The sequence below is a fragment of the Elephantulus edwardii genome, unplaced genomic scaffold (assembly GCF_000299155.1).
Source record: "Elephantulus edwardii isolate Elephantulus edwardi_28Jun2011 unplaced genomic scaffold, EleEdw1.0 scaffold00049, whole genome shotgun sequence".
Taxonomy (NCBI): domain Eukaryota; kingdom Metazoa; phylum Chordata; class Mammalia; order Macroscelidea; family Macroscelididae; genus Elephantulus; species Elephantulus edwardii.
Window position 1 is genome coordinate 11,034,286 of NW_006399799.1, and position 13,310 is coordinate 11,047,595.

The window sequence follows — 13,310 nt, forward strand, 5'->3', positions numbered from 1 at the left end:
GGGACGGCGCAGGAGAGGAAGGCCCTCTATGAGGTGGATTGATTCAGTGACTGGGATAATTGGGATGGGAGTGTCAGAGACGGTGCGATTGGCACAGGACAGAGCAGAGTTTAGGGCTGTTGTACATAGGGTCGCTATGAGTCGCAGGCGACTCGACGGCACATAACAACAACAACTAGATACCAGGATCTTAGATGGCTGAAGCGGATTGAGGTAAAAGTGCCCATCAATCCCAATTCCTCCCCAGGCTGCTGAATCACTGGCTTTCAGGGAGTCCTCTAACAGGAGTCTTCTCACCTGCTGTCATGGGAACGACATCAGAACGCAAGAGCATCTGGATGCGGCCGGCCGGCTTATTCCCGATCTTGATGTCCATGTACACCTGAGGATTGGACCGTGCCTTTTTGGCCATGGGCTCTCCCTAGGTGCAGAAGAAATTACTAAGTTATACAAAGCTCTATGACTCCTCAGGTACAAAGACAATTCTTCTGAACACACACCTGGAACAGTTAGAGTAAACAAGCAGGGAGTCCTCTGTGATGAGCTGTTGACACAGAAGGTCTTGGGCCCTGATAGGGCTGTAGAAGGCAGGGACAAAAGCCACCACACCCAGCTGGACACAAATTGCAGAAGGCGCCAGACTATCCCACAGGCACGTTATCTCAGCAAACTCACCCCTTGCTTAGATCTGTACTACTGTCACACAACAACAGTCTCCTGACCCATAAAGCACAACCCTTAACCCTTTCAAATCCAGTCCAAGTCAGTCTACCACACTTTATCTGCTTTATCTCCTCTTCTCTATTCATGTTCAAAAGGTGGCCAAACAGAATCAAGGGCCTAAATACTCAAAAGATAATGGAGACCATGGGAGCCCTGTTTTGTGCTTGAAGTGGACAAGGCTGACTAGAATAGATTTTTCAGTACAAACTCTCCCACCTGCATGTCCTTTACCTCATCTGCAGTCTGGACTGAGAGTTCATCAAACTAATGTACTGAGCTATCAGGCTAAGTATTAAGGTTAGAAAATAAATGGAGATCACTGCCCTGAAAAATTATATATTGTCAAATCTAAGCAACAGCACAGATCCTGGGAGCTTAAAATCGTAACTCCATTATTTACTAAGTGTGCAGTGCTGGGTAAGTCATTTCACTTTTTTGTATCCCAGGTCTCCTTATCTGAATTGGAGATAACAACAGTACCTAATTCAAAGGATTAGGATTAATTTTTTTAATCCTAATTATATTACTGGAAGCAGGAGTGGCATCTACTTCCTAAACAACATGCCTCTAGAAACTCTAATAAACTAGTTACAGAAAGGCTTCAGGCCTTTGGTTCACAGGGTTGCTATGAGTTGTGCAATCATCAACAACAACAATTAGGATTAAATCTTTGTAATGCACGTAGAAACAGTCCATAGCAGCAAATAAATACTATATGAGCATTTGTTAAGTAAGTAATTTAAACATAACACAGTAAATATAAGGTCAGAGGGGGACCATAGGAGCCCAGAAGAAACACTTATTTCATTCAGTTGGAGTCAGCAAAAATTTCTGGAAAAGGAGGTTACTGAGCCAAGCTCTGAAAAATGAGGAGTCAGTGAGAAAATACAAGGTAGAAGAGTGTTTTAGACACATGAGCTCGTATGCATAAACAGAGCAGTCTAGGGAACTGCACAACTTATTTCTAGAGTGTGAAATAAGAATGAAACGTGCCACCTTTGCTGGTGACTGTTAAGTGCTGTCGAGTCTAGCTGGACTCAATCCTATAGATGAAGGGAGTCCTGGAATGCTGGAGGAGAGGGCTCTGTAAAAAAGTCCTGTGCTTTAAAGTGCCCTTGAGCTGCTAAAGATAGGAAGAGCACAGGCTAGGGTGAGGAAGTTAGGAAGTCACTACAATAATTCATGTGAGAAATGCTGGGGCCCAAGCCAAAACAGCAATGGCAGGAACAAGACAGGAGAGATTCAGAAAGAATTAAAGGATAGTCAGCAGGATTATCCATATGTTAACAATGAATTATAATGGGAGGCTTAAGAGGACACTGAGGTTTTTGTTTTGAATAAATGTGAAAAATAGCAAAATTAACTAATACTGGACATCAGAAATAACAGATATAAGACCAGAGTTTAAAGGAGATGAGGAAATTCATTAGCGATATGCTTTGTTATTTTAAGGGGACATTTTCATACAAAAATATGACCCTCAGGAAAGATCACAGGGCAAAGGATAGAAATCAGGAAGTCCGGGGAGCTCTGGTGGCCTAGTGGCAAGGAGCTGCAACTACAATCCCAGAGCCACATGGTTCAAATCCACCAGATGCTCTGCCGGGAAAAGGAGGGACAATCTCCTCCTGTACCAGTCAGATCTGATTTGATGGTACACTCACACAAAAATAAAAAAATTTAAAAAAAATACTTAAATAAAAAAAAAAGACATCAGGAAGTCCTCATATGAGTGATTGTCATAACTTGAGACTGGAGATAAAAATGGCACAAACTACACAAGGCAAGTGTGAAGGAAAAAAAGTTGAGGGATAAGTAAAGCAATCAGAGAAATAGCCCATTTGAAGGATGGGAAGATGAGGAACATCCCTGGATTATCCTGATACACAGTGGTTAGGATGATGTGCAGCGTAGCAAGAGAAAGGGCCAAGGAAGGGAGAGCCTTCAACCTGCTCACAGATGAAGAAGACAGTGCTTCAACCTTATTCTGCCTTCCTGGAGACAGAGCAGGAAGATAGGAGCCTAAGGCCAAAGCCTTTGGTGCTGGAACAAGAACAATCAAGATAGTGGTGATGATGACATGCAGTCCTCCTATCCTTTCTCACCTAAGAACTCTCCCTTGTTCAACATAATTGATACCAACCACATACAGAGTCCTAAAAGATACTTTTCTACTTAATTCACCCTACCCGACTTACATCAGAGCTGCCCGGGTGGAAAGCATGGGCCTATCCCCTGAAGTACAGCTTTCAAACCTACCTCCTGAGTTTCTGCTTTGGGCGGCTCTAGCCCTTCATCCTCTTTATTCTCTTCAAGAGTCTTCCCTGAAAATTTCTTCAGCCAATCGTCATCTGACCAAACTAAAAGGAAGGAACCAAAGAAATGTTAAAGAAAGTCAAGCTATTGGTCAAGTGCTAAAGAGCTATCCATTCTGTCACTGCTTTAGTCAGCAATGGGGATCACACTATGCAGCTCTCACAATCAGAATCCCTCTTGGGAACAACCAAAATAACAAAAGTTCTCACTGAGAATTATAAAACCTCCAGTCCAGTTCTCAGCGACGGTGAATTAAAATAAGAAGACCTAAGCCAATTCAAATGTGAAGTCCCAACCCTTGTCAAGGCCACAAGGAGACAATTTAGATCCACACACAAAAGCAGGCCTTTCCCAGGGGAACATGCCTCTAGCTTTGCTGAGAAACTCAAACTTTATTTCCACAAAGGTGTTTCCTTCTCATGTCCACCAAACACTACTCTTCAATACTATGGTTTTTAACCCCATAGCAGAAGTTGTTATGGTTTGTTTGAGACACTGAGTCAGAACCAACTGATAGCTGACCCTACAGCAAATTTTCAGAGGCAGTAAATCACAAGAGAGGAGACTGCCCATCTTTCTCTCTCATAGAGCAGCTGGTAGATTCCAGCCTTAAGCCTCTGATTTGGCAGTGCAACAGGAGGAAGTAGGATAGCATAAAATAACAAAAGTACAAACTGCTGGAAAATATGTGGTTGTTCACTCACCTGGTCTGGAAGAACCTTCCTTAATTCTCATTGGTTTGGCCAAATTGACTCGAATTGTTCGCCCAAAGAGTTCAGATTCATTCTGAAAGATTGAAATACAACTCATCTTCTTTCTTTAACTCCATTAGGGTAAAAGAGTCTTCTACTTACTTCTCAGAGGTCCATGAACTGCTTGAGATTAATTCCATGCCTGAGACCCTGGACTCCACAGGCTCAGCACAAACCAACCACATTAAGTAGCCTGAGCCACCACATGCTTCATTCTTTCCCAGCAGCAACAGGAAGGCCTGGACCTGCATAATCCTTGGATCTCAGTTCAGGACTTTCAAAAATTGTAAGTATAGCTATCAAGTATATGAATCAACTTTTAAAAATTATCAGTTTTGAACTAAAGATAATCAGTATCATTGACTATAGAGTAGCATATGACAGCAGAGTAAGAGAAATAAACAAAATATATAAATATTTCATTATTCAAAAATAGCTGGTACCAGAAAAATGTAAGCAGATTTTTTTAAAAGTCTGTTTTAGACAACGTGAATGAAGGATAGTGTGAAACACAATGTATACAAGCTTTGTAAGCAAACCAGCATTTTTTTTTTAAGTGTGTTTTGGGCCTCGACATGAAAATGATGAAATGTAAGGATACTTAGGTAGTAAGATTTAGGCCTATAATTACAGCTATATGCTCTTATTCTCAGAAACAATGACGAAACAGGTACTAATGTTATTTCTAGTTGGTTGTGGGTAAAAAAAAAGATAGCAAATGGTATCTTTATTTCATATTTAGTCATGAAGATAATAAAGATAAAAAAGAGGGAAAGAATATTCAGGGATCACCTTCAAAGACGGCTACAGTCCACCTTGCAGAATCTGCAAATCTGTTACATTACATGGCAAAAAGAATTAAAAGAACAGAAGAATCAATAAGTTTGTTATTCACCAGACTTTAAATTAAGATTATCCAGGACTAATGTAATCACAAAGATCTTCTCTATGTGTGGAAGGGAAAAAAATGCACAAAACCCAAAATTCATCGCCTAGTAGTCAACCGAGATTCACAGCGATCCATGGGAGAGGGAGAAAAATCAGTTTCAGAGTAACGTAGAGTAAGAAAGAATCAATCAGCTACTGCTCCTTTTGAAGATGGAAGGGGCTACAAGCCAAGGAAAGTAAGCAATTGAAGTTGGAAAACATAAAGAAAAAACCTCCTTTAGCAAATCCAGAAGGAATAAAACCCTATCAATATTGCAATTTTGGCTTAGTAGACCTATTTTAGACTTCAGACCTCTAAAACTATAAAATAATAAATGTGGGTATTGTTGTTGTCATTGTTAAGTGCTGTTGAGTTGACCACAACTCATAGTGACCCTGTGAATAATACCTCTGAACCCTGCTCTATCCTGGGCCAATCTGACTGCCTGTCTCATTACCCCAGTCACTGAATCAATCCATTTCATCCAGGGTCTTCCTCTCCTGAGCTGTCCCCCCCTCCCTTCCAAGCATGACGTTCTTCTCCAAGGACTGGTCTCTCTTGGCCACATGCCCTAAGTATGTGAGACAGAGCCTCAAAATCTCTGCCTCCAAGACCAGCGTGACTTTATCTTCTCCAGGACAGACCTGTTAGTTCTCTTTGCAGGCAAATCACAAGCACCGAAGTATGGGGGGAGTGAATCGGTTACTTTTGTAATAGGAAATATCTTTCTTCTGTTTTTCTGGGCAAAATATCTGTCTGCCAGATATGGCTCTTAAGCTGAGCATCTAAATTAAGGCAGACAAAGAAGGGCTGACCATCCACTCCCGAAATAAGAGGGCTTCAAAAACCTTATGCACAATAAAGCACACACTTAGACTAGTAGGACCCACCCTCCCCCAACACACACACACACACACACACACACACACACACACACACACACACACCTAAATATACACTCTGTTGGTTCTGACCCACAAATCAAAGGTCCCTTCTAGAGACATAAAACAGTCAGAGAGAATGGTTATGGCAGAAGGGTGGGATTTATGGTAATATTAAATGAGGAGGAATTTCTGCAAAAGAATTCCTTTTACAAGTGGCCAATGTGTAGAAAATGTGTTCTAAATTATGACAATTTTTGCTCCCTAACGCTTTGAAAACGTGGAGAACGAAAACCAACATATGAATGAAGGTCCTAGTACTATAATCTAACATCTATTAACAGATTCAGTAGAAACAAGATTCTCAGGCATACCATGTTGTCGATAGCTGCTGCAGCATCCTGCCAAAAGAATGCAAAGGAAAAGTTCATGACTGCAGTTCATTCTTTTTCTTGTTATTGTTCAAATAAAAATTCAACAGCACTGCACAGGAAAAATGATGTATTTTTCCTTCGTTCCTACATTGTAGGTATTCAATAAAGAGTATACACACACTGCCAGGCAGTACTGATGTTTAGTGTAACAATGCCTACTCTGGTTATGGGGAAAGAGAATATACAGAGGGGATGAGAACTAATAATGCTTGGCTACAGCTTTATCATAAGAGCAACATTACCTAACTCTGCATTCTAATGACATGAGGGGAACGTGGAGAAAAATTCAATGGATACTCCTTCAACCAACTTATCTCTTTGAAATTGTACAAGAAATCCATCCAAATGGAGAGTAGCACCTTTAATAAATAACCAATGGAATTGTTAGTAAAAAATTACACAAGGAAAATGTCTTACCTCTGCCAACTCAAACTCAACAAAAGCAAATCCTCGATGTTTTTCTACAAAGCAGAAACAAGTCATTAATATGTGGGCCAAGAGAAGGAAACGTGCCATATCCAGGCGTCATTTAAACTCCGATTTCAGATTTTGCTTGTTTTATTCAACAAAACTTCTACAAATACTAACAATATTGCTTGTTTTAGATAAACACAGGCAAATAACAGGGAACTCTGGTGGCCTAATGGCCAGGGAGTTGTGCTGCCAAACTAAAGTTAAGCGTCAAATCTACCACTGTTCCATAAAAAAACGATAAGCAGTCATCTCCCATGTGATTTATAGCCTCTGAAAAACCACTCCCGGATCTGCTATTAGCTCGTTACAACTCAGAGGTAATGAGATGAGTAAGCTAAATAGTGAAGAAAATCTTTTCAACTTTGAGGTACAGTTGCAAGGAGGGACTGTCCTTGGAGAAGGACGTCATGCTTGGGAGGGTCGAGGGACAGCACAGGAGAGGAAGACCCTCTATGAGATAGATTGATTCAGTGACTGGAGTAATCAGAGTAGGTGTGTCAGAGACAGTGAGATTGGCACAGGATAGAGTAGGGTTTAGGGCTGTTGTACATAGGATTGCGATGAGTTGCAGGCGACTCGATGGCACATAACAACAAACAACATAATTCTAGTACTACAGAACTGAAATCTTAAGTATTTTCATGCATTTTGTTAACCTCTGTTACCAAAATGGGAATATAACCTGCTGTTAACCTCTGTTAACCAACTGGAAAATGGGTAAAATGGCACAACTACTATGGAAGGCAGTTTGCCATCTCCTTAGAAAGATGGGAATAGAAATGTCATTTGATCCAGCAATCCCACTAATAGGTATACACATCAAAGAAATGAGAGCCACATGGCGAGCTCTGGTGGCCTAGTGGCAAGAAGATGTACTGCTATCCAAGAGGTGCACAGTTCAAATCCACCAGATGCTCTGCTGGAGAAGGAGGAAAAATCTCCTCCTGTACCAATCAGATCTGATTTGATGGTACACACACACAAAACAAAAAAATAAATTAAAAGAAAAAAAAAAAGCAAAAGAAATGAGAGCCACAACACAAACTGACACAGGCACAACCATGTTTCATACAGCAGCATTTATAACAGCAAAGAGCTGGAAACAACCCAAGTATCCATCAATGGCTGAATGATGAAACTATGGTACCCTCACAAAATGCACTATCATACATCACTAAATTGTGATCAGGAATTAGTAAAATACTGCACAATATGGATTTCAGTAAGTGACACAAGTCAGTCACAAAAAACCACTGTCATAAAAAGCTAAGAAAAGTATACACACACAATCATCTTTGTTAGTTATTAGAGACGGCAAGGGAAGGCAGGGGTATAAAAATTAATAAGACAGATATAGTTGGTGAAGGGAAAAGCAATATACAATACAGAGTTGACTGTTGTAGTTATGTGCTATCAAGTTGTCTGAGACTCACAGTGATCTCTGAACTCTGCTCTATCCCAAGCCAGCTCCACTGTCTCTGACACACCTACCCCTACTACCTCAGTCACTGTGTCAACCCATCTCATCCAAGGTCTTCCTCTCCTGCGCTGTCCCTCCACCCTTCCAAACATGATGTTTTGCTCCAGGAACTGGTTTCTCCTGGCCACATACCCAAAGTAGGTAAGACAAAGCTTAAAAATCCTCGCCTCCAAGAAGCAGACTGGTTTCACCCAAGATACGCCTGTTTGTACTGTTTGCAGTCCATGGTATGGTCTATACTCTTCTCCAGCACCACAACTCAAAAGCATCAATTCTTCTTCTGTCATCTTTGGTCACTGTGCAGCTCACTGATGTATAGCAAGTAATTGTGAAGACCATGGCCTGAATCAAGCATACCTTAGTCTCCAGAGTGACATTGTGGCTCTTCAGCACATTTTAGAGGTCCTTGACAGCAGCTTTCTCCAGAGCAATTAGTCTTTTGATTTTTTTTATTTTAATAATTTTAATTAACATTTACAGAGATTTTGGATTTCCATTCATTCATTGCTGCACTTCTCTCCCCGCCCAGTTCGCTTCTCTCTTTGAAAAGTAATAGGAAAAACTCCCTCCCTGGTACACAATCCCTCCCACACCCTTCCCACCGCCCCAAGTACATTAAAAAATACAGAACGCTTCACAAATTTGCATGTCACCCTTGCGCAGGGGCCATGCTAATCTTCTCTGTATCATTCCAATTTTAGTATATGTGCTGCTGAAGCGAGAACGTCTTTTGATTTCTTGACTGCTGGTGCCAAGAGTGATAACTGTGGAGCCAAGTAAGCAGAAATATTTTTCTTTCCTTTTTTTTAATTGTTAACAACCTCAATCTCTATCTATCATGGTGCTAGCAATTGGCCCAGTGGTAAGAATCTTTTATTTTTTTTTAGATTTTAATAAAGTTTATAAAGAACTTAGATTTCCATTCATTCATTGTTGCACATTTTCCTCCCTGTGCCCAGTTCACTTTTTTCTTTGGGGAAAAACGTTCTTTCATTGTTACATAGTCGTCCTATCACCACTTTAATATGTAACTCTTATTCTAGGTTCTTGTTATGCCAAATAACCTAATCATATATTCCTTTTATAGTTTTCTCCCTCAACTGTTTCAATACCATATACATTATTTAAGCCCTTTTCTTAGTTTTTCCCTAAACCCCATATCAGTCCCGTTCTGTAACAGTGACATTATGCAGTACTTGTCTTTTTGTGACTGAGATATTTCACTCAACATAATGTCCTCCATGGTCACCCATTTTGTATATTACATGAGTTGTTTTTCAGTGCTGCATAGTATTCCATTATGTGATATACCACAGCTTCTTTATCCATTCGTTTGCTGATGGGCACTTGGGTTGCTTCCAACTCTTTGCTATTGTGAACAAAGCTGCAATAAATATGGGTATACATATATCTGCTTGGGTGGTGGACATGGTTTCTTAAGGGTATATTGCTAGTAGTGGAACTGCTAGGTCAAATGGTATTTCTATTTCCAACGTTCTGAGAAAGTGCCATACTGGCTTCCATAGCAGTTGTACCATTTTACCCTCCCACCAACAGTGAATAAGGGTTCCAGTTTCTCCACAACCTTGCCAGCATTTGTTGTTTGCTGCTCTGCTGAATTTTGCTATTCTTACTGGAATGAGATAACTTACAGTTGTTCTTTGTCTTCTTGATGTTGAGCTTAAATCTATATTGAAAACTACAGTCCCTGACCTTCTGCAGCAAATGTTTCATGACCTCCTCTGTTTCAGTGAACAAAGGAGTGTCATCTGAATAATGTAGGTTGTTGATGAGTCTTCCTCCAATGCTGATGTCATAATCCTCCTCATAAAGTCTAATCTCTTTAATGATCTGTTCTACATATAGATTCAAAACGTATGGAGACAGGATGCACCCCTGATACACTCCTTTCCTAATTTTGAACCATGCAATGTTTCCCTGTTCTATTCTGAGGACTGCTTCTTAGTCCAAGTATAGGTTTTGCATGAGTACAATCAAGTATTCTGGGATTCCCATTCTTCTCTATATTAAAAAACCTCAAATGCATGGCTTTTGACTTGGTGACAATTCATAGCAGCCCTCTATCAGAGTTCTGTGGTGGTAAACTGCACTAGGATGACTGCCCATCTTTCTCTTGTGGAGCAGCTAGCAGATCGGAATCGTCAGAGATGCTGCACAGCCTCTGGGTTAGCAGCAAAACTCCCTATGTTCTACACAGTCAGTAGGAATGCCTGATTAGCAAATTGGAACCACTGATTCTAAAGGAAGGAAATACGTGGTTAAGTTCCTACAAGTTTCTCGCCACATCTCACCAACAGATAAGGTAACCCTGTTTTATTTGTTTGTTGTTAGCTGTTGTCAAAGTTAGTCCAACTAATAGCAATCTCTTATACAACAGAACTAAATGTTTCCCAATCCTATTGCAGGTAGAGCTGTTGTGATCTGTGGGATTTTCATTAGACAATTCCTAGAGAGTTCATTCCTAGGAAGCTAATTTCTAGAGTTCTGCTGGCCTAGTGGTAAGGAGTTGTGCTTCCAACCAAAAGGCAAATGGTATGAATCCACAAGCCACTTCAAGGGAGAAAGATGAGCAACCTCCTCCCATGGGATTTACTGCCAGTAAAAACCCACTGGAGGGTCAGTCATTAATCAGTTCTAACACCAACGGCCCCCACAATTCCTAGAAGTAAGTCAACAGGCTTTTCTTTCTAGTCTTGGTCTGAGCAGTCTAGTGAAGCTTGTTCAACATTACTGTAACAAATATATTTCTATTACCAGGGTGGGGGCTGTGTATGTAGTGCATGGATCAAAAATTGAACCTAGGTCCCTACACGTTGTTGTTAAGTGCCGTCGAGTCGTAGGCGACTCATAGCAACCCTCTGAAGGAGAGTCCTCGACACTTGGGTGCCTTTCATCCTCTCTCCAGAGGTCCCTATATAGAAGGCAAGAATCATGAACCATCACCTTCTTCTACTTTGCCCTTATTGTGTTTATACAGATACTGTACCTAACTGAATATATACAGTTTATTCACTAACATTAAACTCAGCCAACAACCCTACAACTCACACCTGGATTAAGTTTCCCTAACAAAGGCATTTTCTCAGTACGTCATATCACAGTCTTCTTCTGCTTATTGAACCACAAAAGAAAAGACTTTAGCACTGGGTTTGGGAGCAATTTTTAACCTCAAAATCATAAAAAAAAGCATAAAGGTGTAGAAAACTAGGTATAAAAGAGACTGAAAAGAGCATTAGCTTACACTGTGATAGCTGAAGAAGGCAGAGTATCATCCTGATTCACCTCAGATGAGAGTATGTGAAACAGGTGACCCAAATGAAAGAACTCCACATCAAAGACTTTGAGGGTATGAACAAATTTTAGCAAGTGGGCTATAGACAAATATGCCATCATCAAATTATGAGGCTCAACCACATCAGCCGTACAGATTGCACATGACTTAAGTTTTTCCCCCCAGATGCTTTTCTTAGCATTAGGAATCTGAACATGTGACACTGAAAGGAAGTACCTGTTTCATAGTCCAGAGGAATCTGAATGTCTGTGATATCTCCAAAAGGAATGAAAGCAGCGTGAAGGACTTTGTCATCCACCTCCTCCGCCAGTCCACCTGCAAAGACATCAAGAGCCTTTTGAGAGACTGCCCTCTCTGCTCTGGAACAGCTGCTACATCATCTGCTTAGTGCAACAGCCACAGAGAGGGGAAAAGAAGAGGCCCCATAGCCTTTGCGGTATTACAAACGGACTAGTGAGGTTCACCACTCTCTCACTCTTCAGAGCCTCACCCCTGGCTACTCTAATAGTTTCTAAACAGACTTACAGCTTCCAACTCTACATTGATCGCCAAGAGAATGAGTCCACGAAAGTGCAAAATCTGACTACAATATTCCCCTGCTGTTTATCAAGACTCCCCATTATCCACAGGATAAAGTTCAAATTCCTTAGCATAGAACACATGACCATCACAGTTCAGTCCCTGGTCCCCTACTGTTTGTTCCTAGCCGCTAAATGTCAGACCTCTGGGCTTTTGCTGCTTACTGCACTCTATCCAAGGTCCCTAGGCAGTGCGACAGGTGTGCATCCCTGGCAACCTTGTTCCTGTAAGATTACAATGAGGTAAAACCAAGGGAGAAATTGCAACGAAGAAAATCCTAGGAGGAGTTCTCTGTAAGCACAGTCACGGAGTCAAGGTGAGTTGGAATCTACACCAACTAACAACAAACTCTTCCCCTAGGAATAAGTCTTGTCGCACCTCACTGCTTTGCTAAATCCTTATCTTTTCAAACTCGGTCCTGGCTCCACCGCCTCAGGAAACTTGTTCTCACCTTTCTGGCTAGAAAGGTGATTTTTCCAAAATCCCTAGGCCGTCCCTCCCCATCACTATCCATCACGCAATTCCTTCTTAACGTTCACCAACTCAGGTTGTGACGCTGTTTCCATAATACCTTGGCTACTCTATCCTTCAGCGTAGGGGAAGGTGTGGAAGGAATGGGTGCAAGTGCTTGGGATATGGTTTGAGACCACAGTAAGAGGCGTCACCCCTTATGCGGTCCAGGGTCAGAGGGGAAGGGGCTTTGGGCAGCAAAACGATCACTTCGCAGGCGGCGCGCACATGCCGAGGAGAAACAAACACAGGAGAGGCGGCTTCGGCTGCTGCGCGCTGCCTGGGCCTGCGGCAAGTCACCACCGCTCCCAAGCCGGCCACAATCCGAGCTCGACCGAGAAGTCCCTGCCTCTAGCCCCCTATATCTCACCCACGTAGAGAACCCGCTTGGAGGCGGCCATCTTGCTTCCCGGCTGTTCCGCCGGAAGTCGGCAATTAAGCCCCGCCCCACCACCATTCGGTCACGCCCCCTTCGTGGAACTGACTGGTGCAGGTGGTAGATGCCGCCAACGCTAGTCAGGTGGGTGGAGTTCCTTGCAGTTGCTCTCTTCACAGTCATTCTAGAAGGCAGTTTGGCCCTTCCTCAAAAAGCTGAACCTAGAAATTCCATATGACCCAGCTATTCCACTGCTTGAAATATACCCTGAGAAAATGAGAAGTGAGGCACAAATGGAAACGTGTACACCAATGTTCATAGCAGCGTTATTCACCATCGCAAGAACATGCAAACAGCCCAGATGTCCAACAACAATCGAATGGATTGAGAAATTATGGTGCACTCATACAATGGAATACTATGCAGTACGCAGGAGCAATGATTTTGTAAATTGTTACCTAAAGTGGGTGGGGACTGGACAGGATTATGCTGCGTGAACTAACTCAGTCCCACAGAGACAAATATTGTATAAAACCATTACTAC

The 13,310-nt window shown here is 41.8% G+C and overlaps 1 protein-coding gene across 3 annotated transcripts in view; it reads right to left on the reverse strand.

The window, feature by feature from the left end:
* Positions 1 to 12,832, reverse strand: part of PPIE (peptidylprolyl isomerase E (cyclophilin E)) — a 52,850-nt gene extending 40,018 nt beyond the window's left edge. Inside the window, exons 1-7 of one of the 3 annotated variants that reach the window (XM_006886490.1) lie at positions 12,761 to 12,832; positions 11,518 to 11,616; positions 6,452 to 6,495; positions 5,975 to 6,001; positions 3,744 to 3,825; positions 2,983 to 3,083; positions 298 to 421 (exon numbers count right to left, since the gene is read on the reverse strand). In XM_006886490.1, the coding sequence (XP_006886552.1) occupies positions 298 to 421; positions 2,983 to 3,083; positions 3,744 to 3,825; positions 5,975 to 6,001; positions 6,452 to 6,495; positions 11,518 to 11,616; positions 12,761 to 12,791 (508 nt within the window). In that variant the 5' untranslated portion in view covers positions 12,792 to 12,832. The remainder of the gene's footprint in view (positions 1 to 297; positions 422 to 2,982; positions 3,084 to 3,743; positions 3,826 to 5,974; positions 6,002 to 6,451; positions 6,496 to 11,517; positions 11,617 to 12,760) is intronic. The other 2 variants (XM_006886491.1, XM_006886489.1) reach the window with 2 other exon arrangements.
* Positions 12,833 to 13,310: the final 478 nt, after the last annotated feature.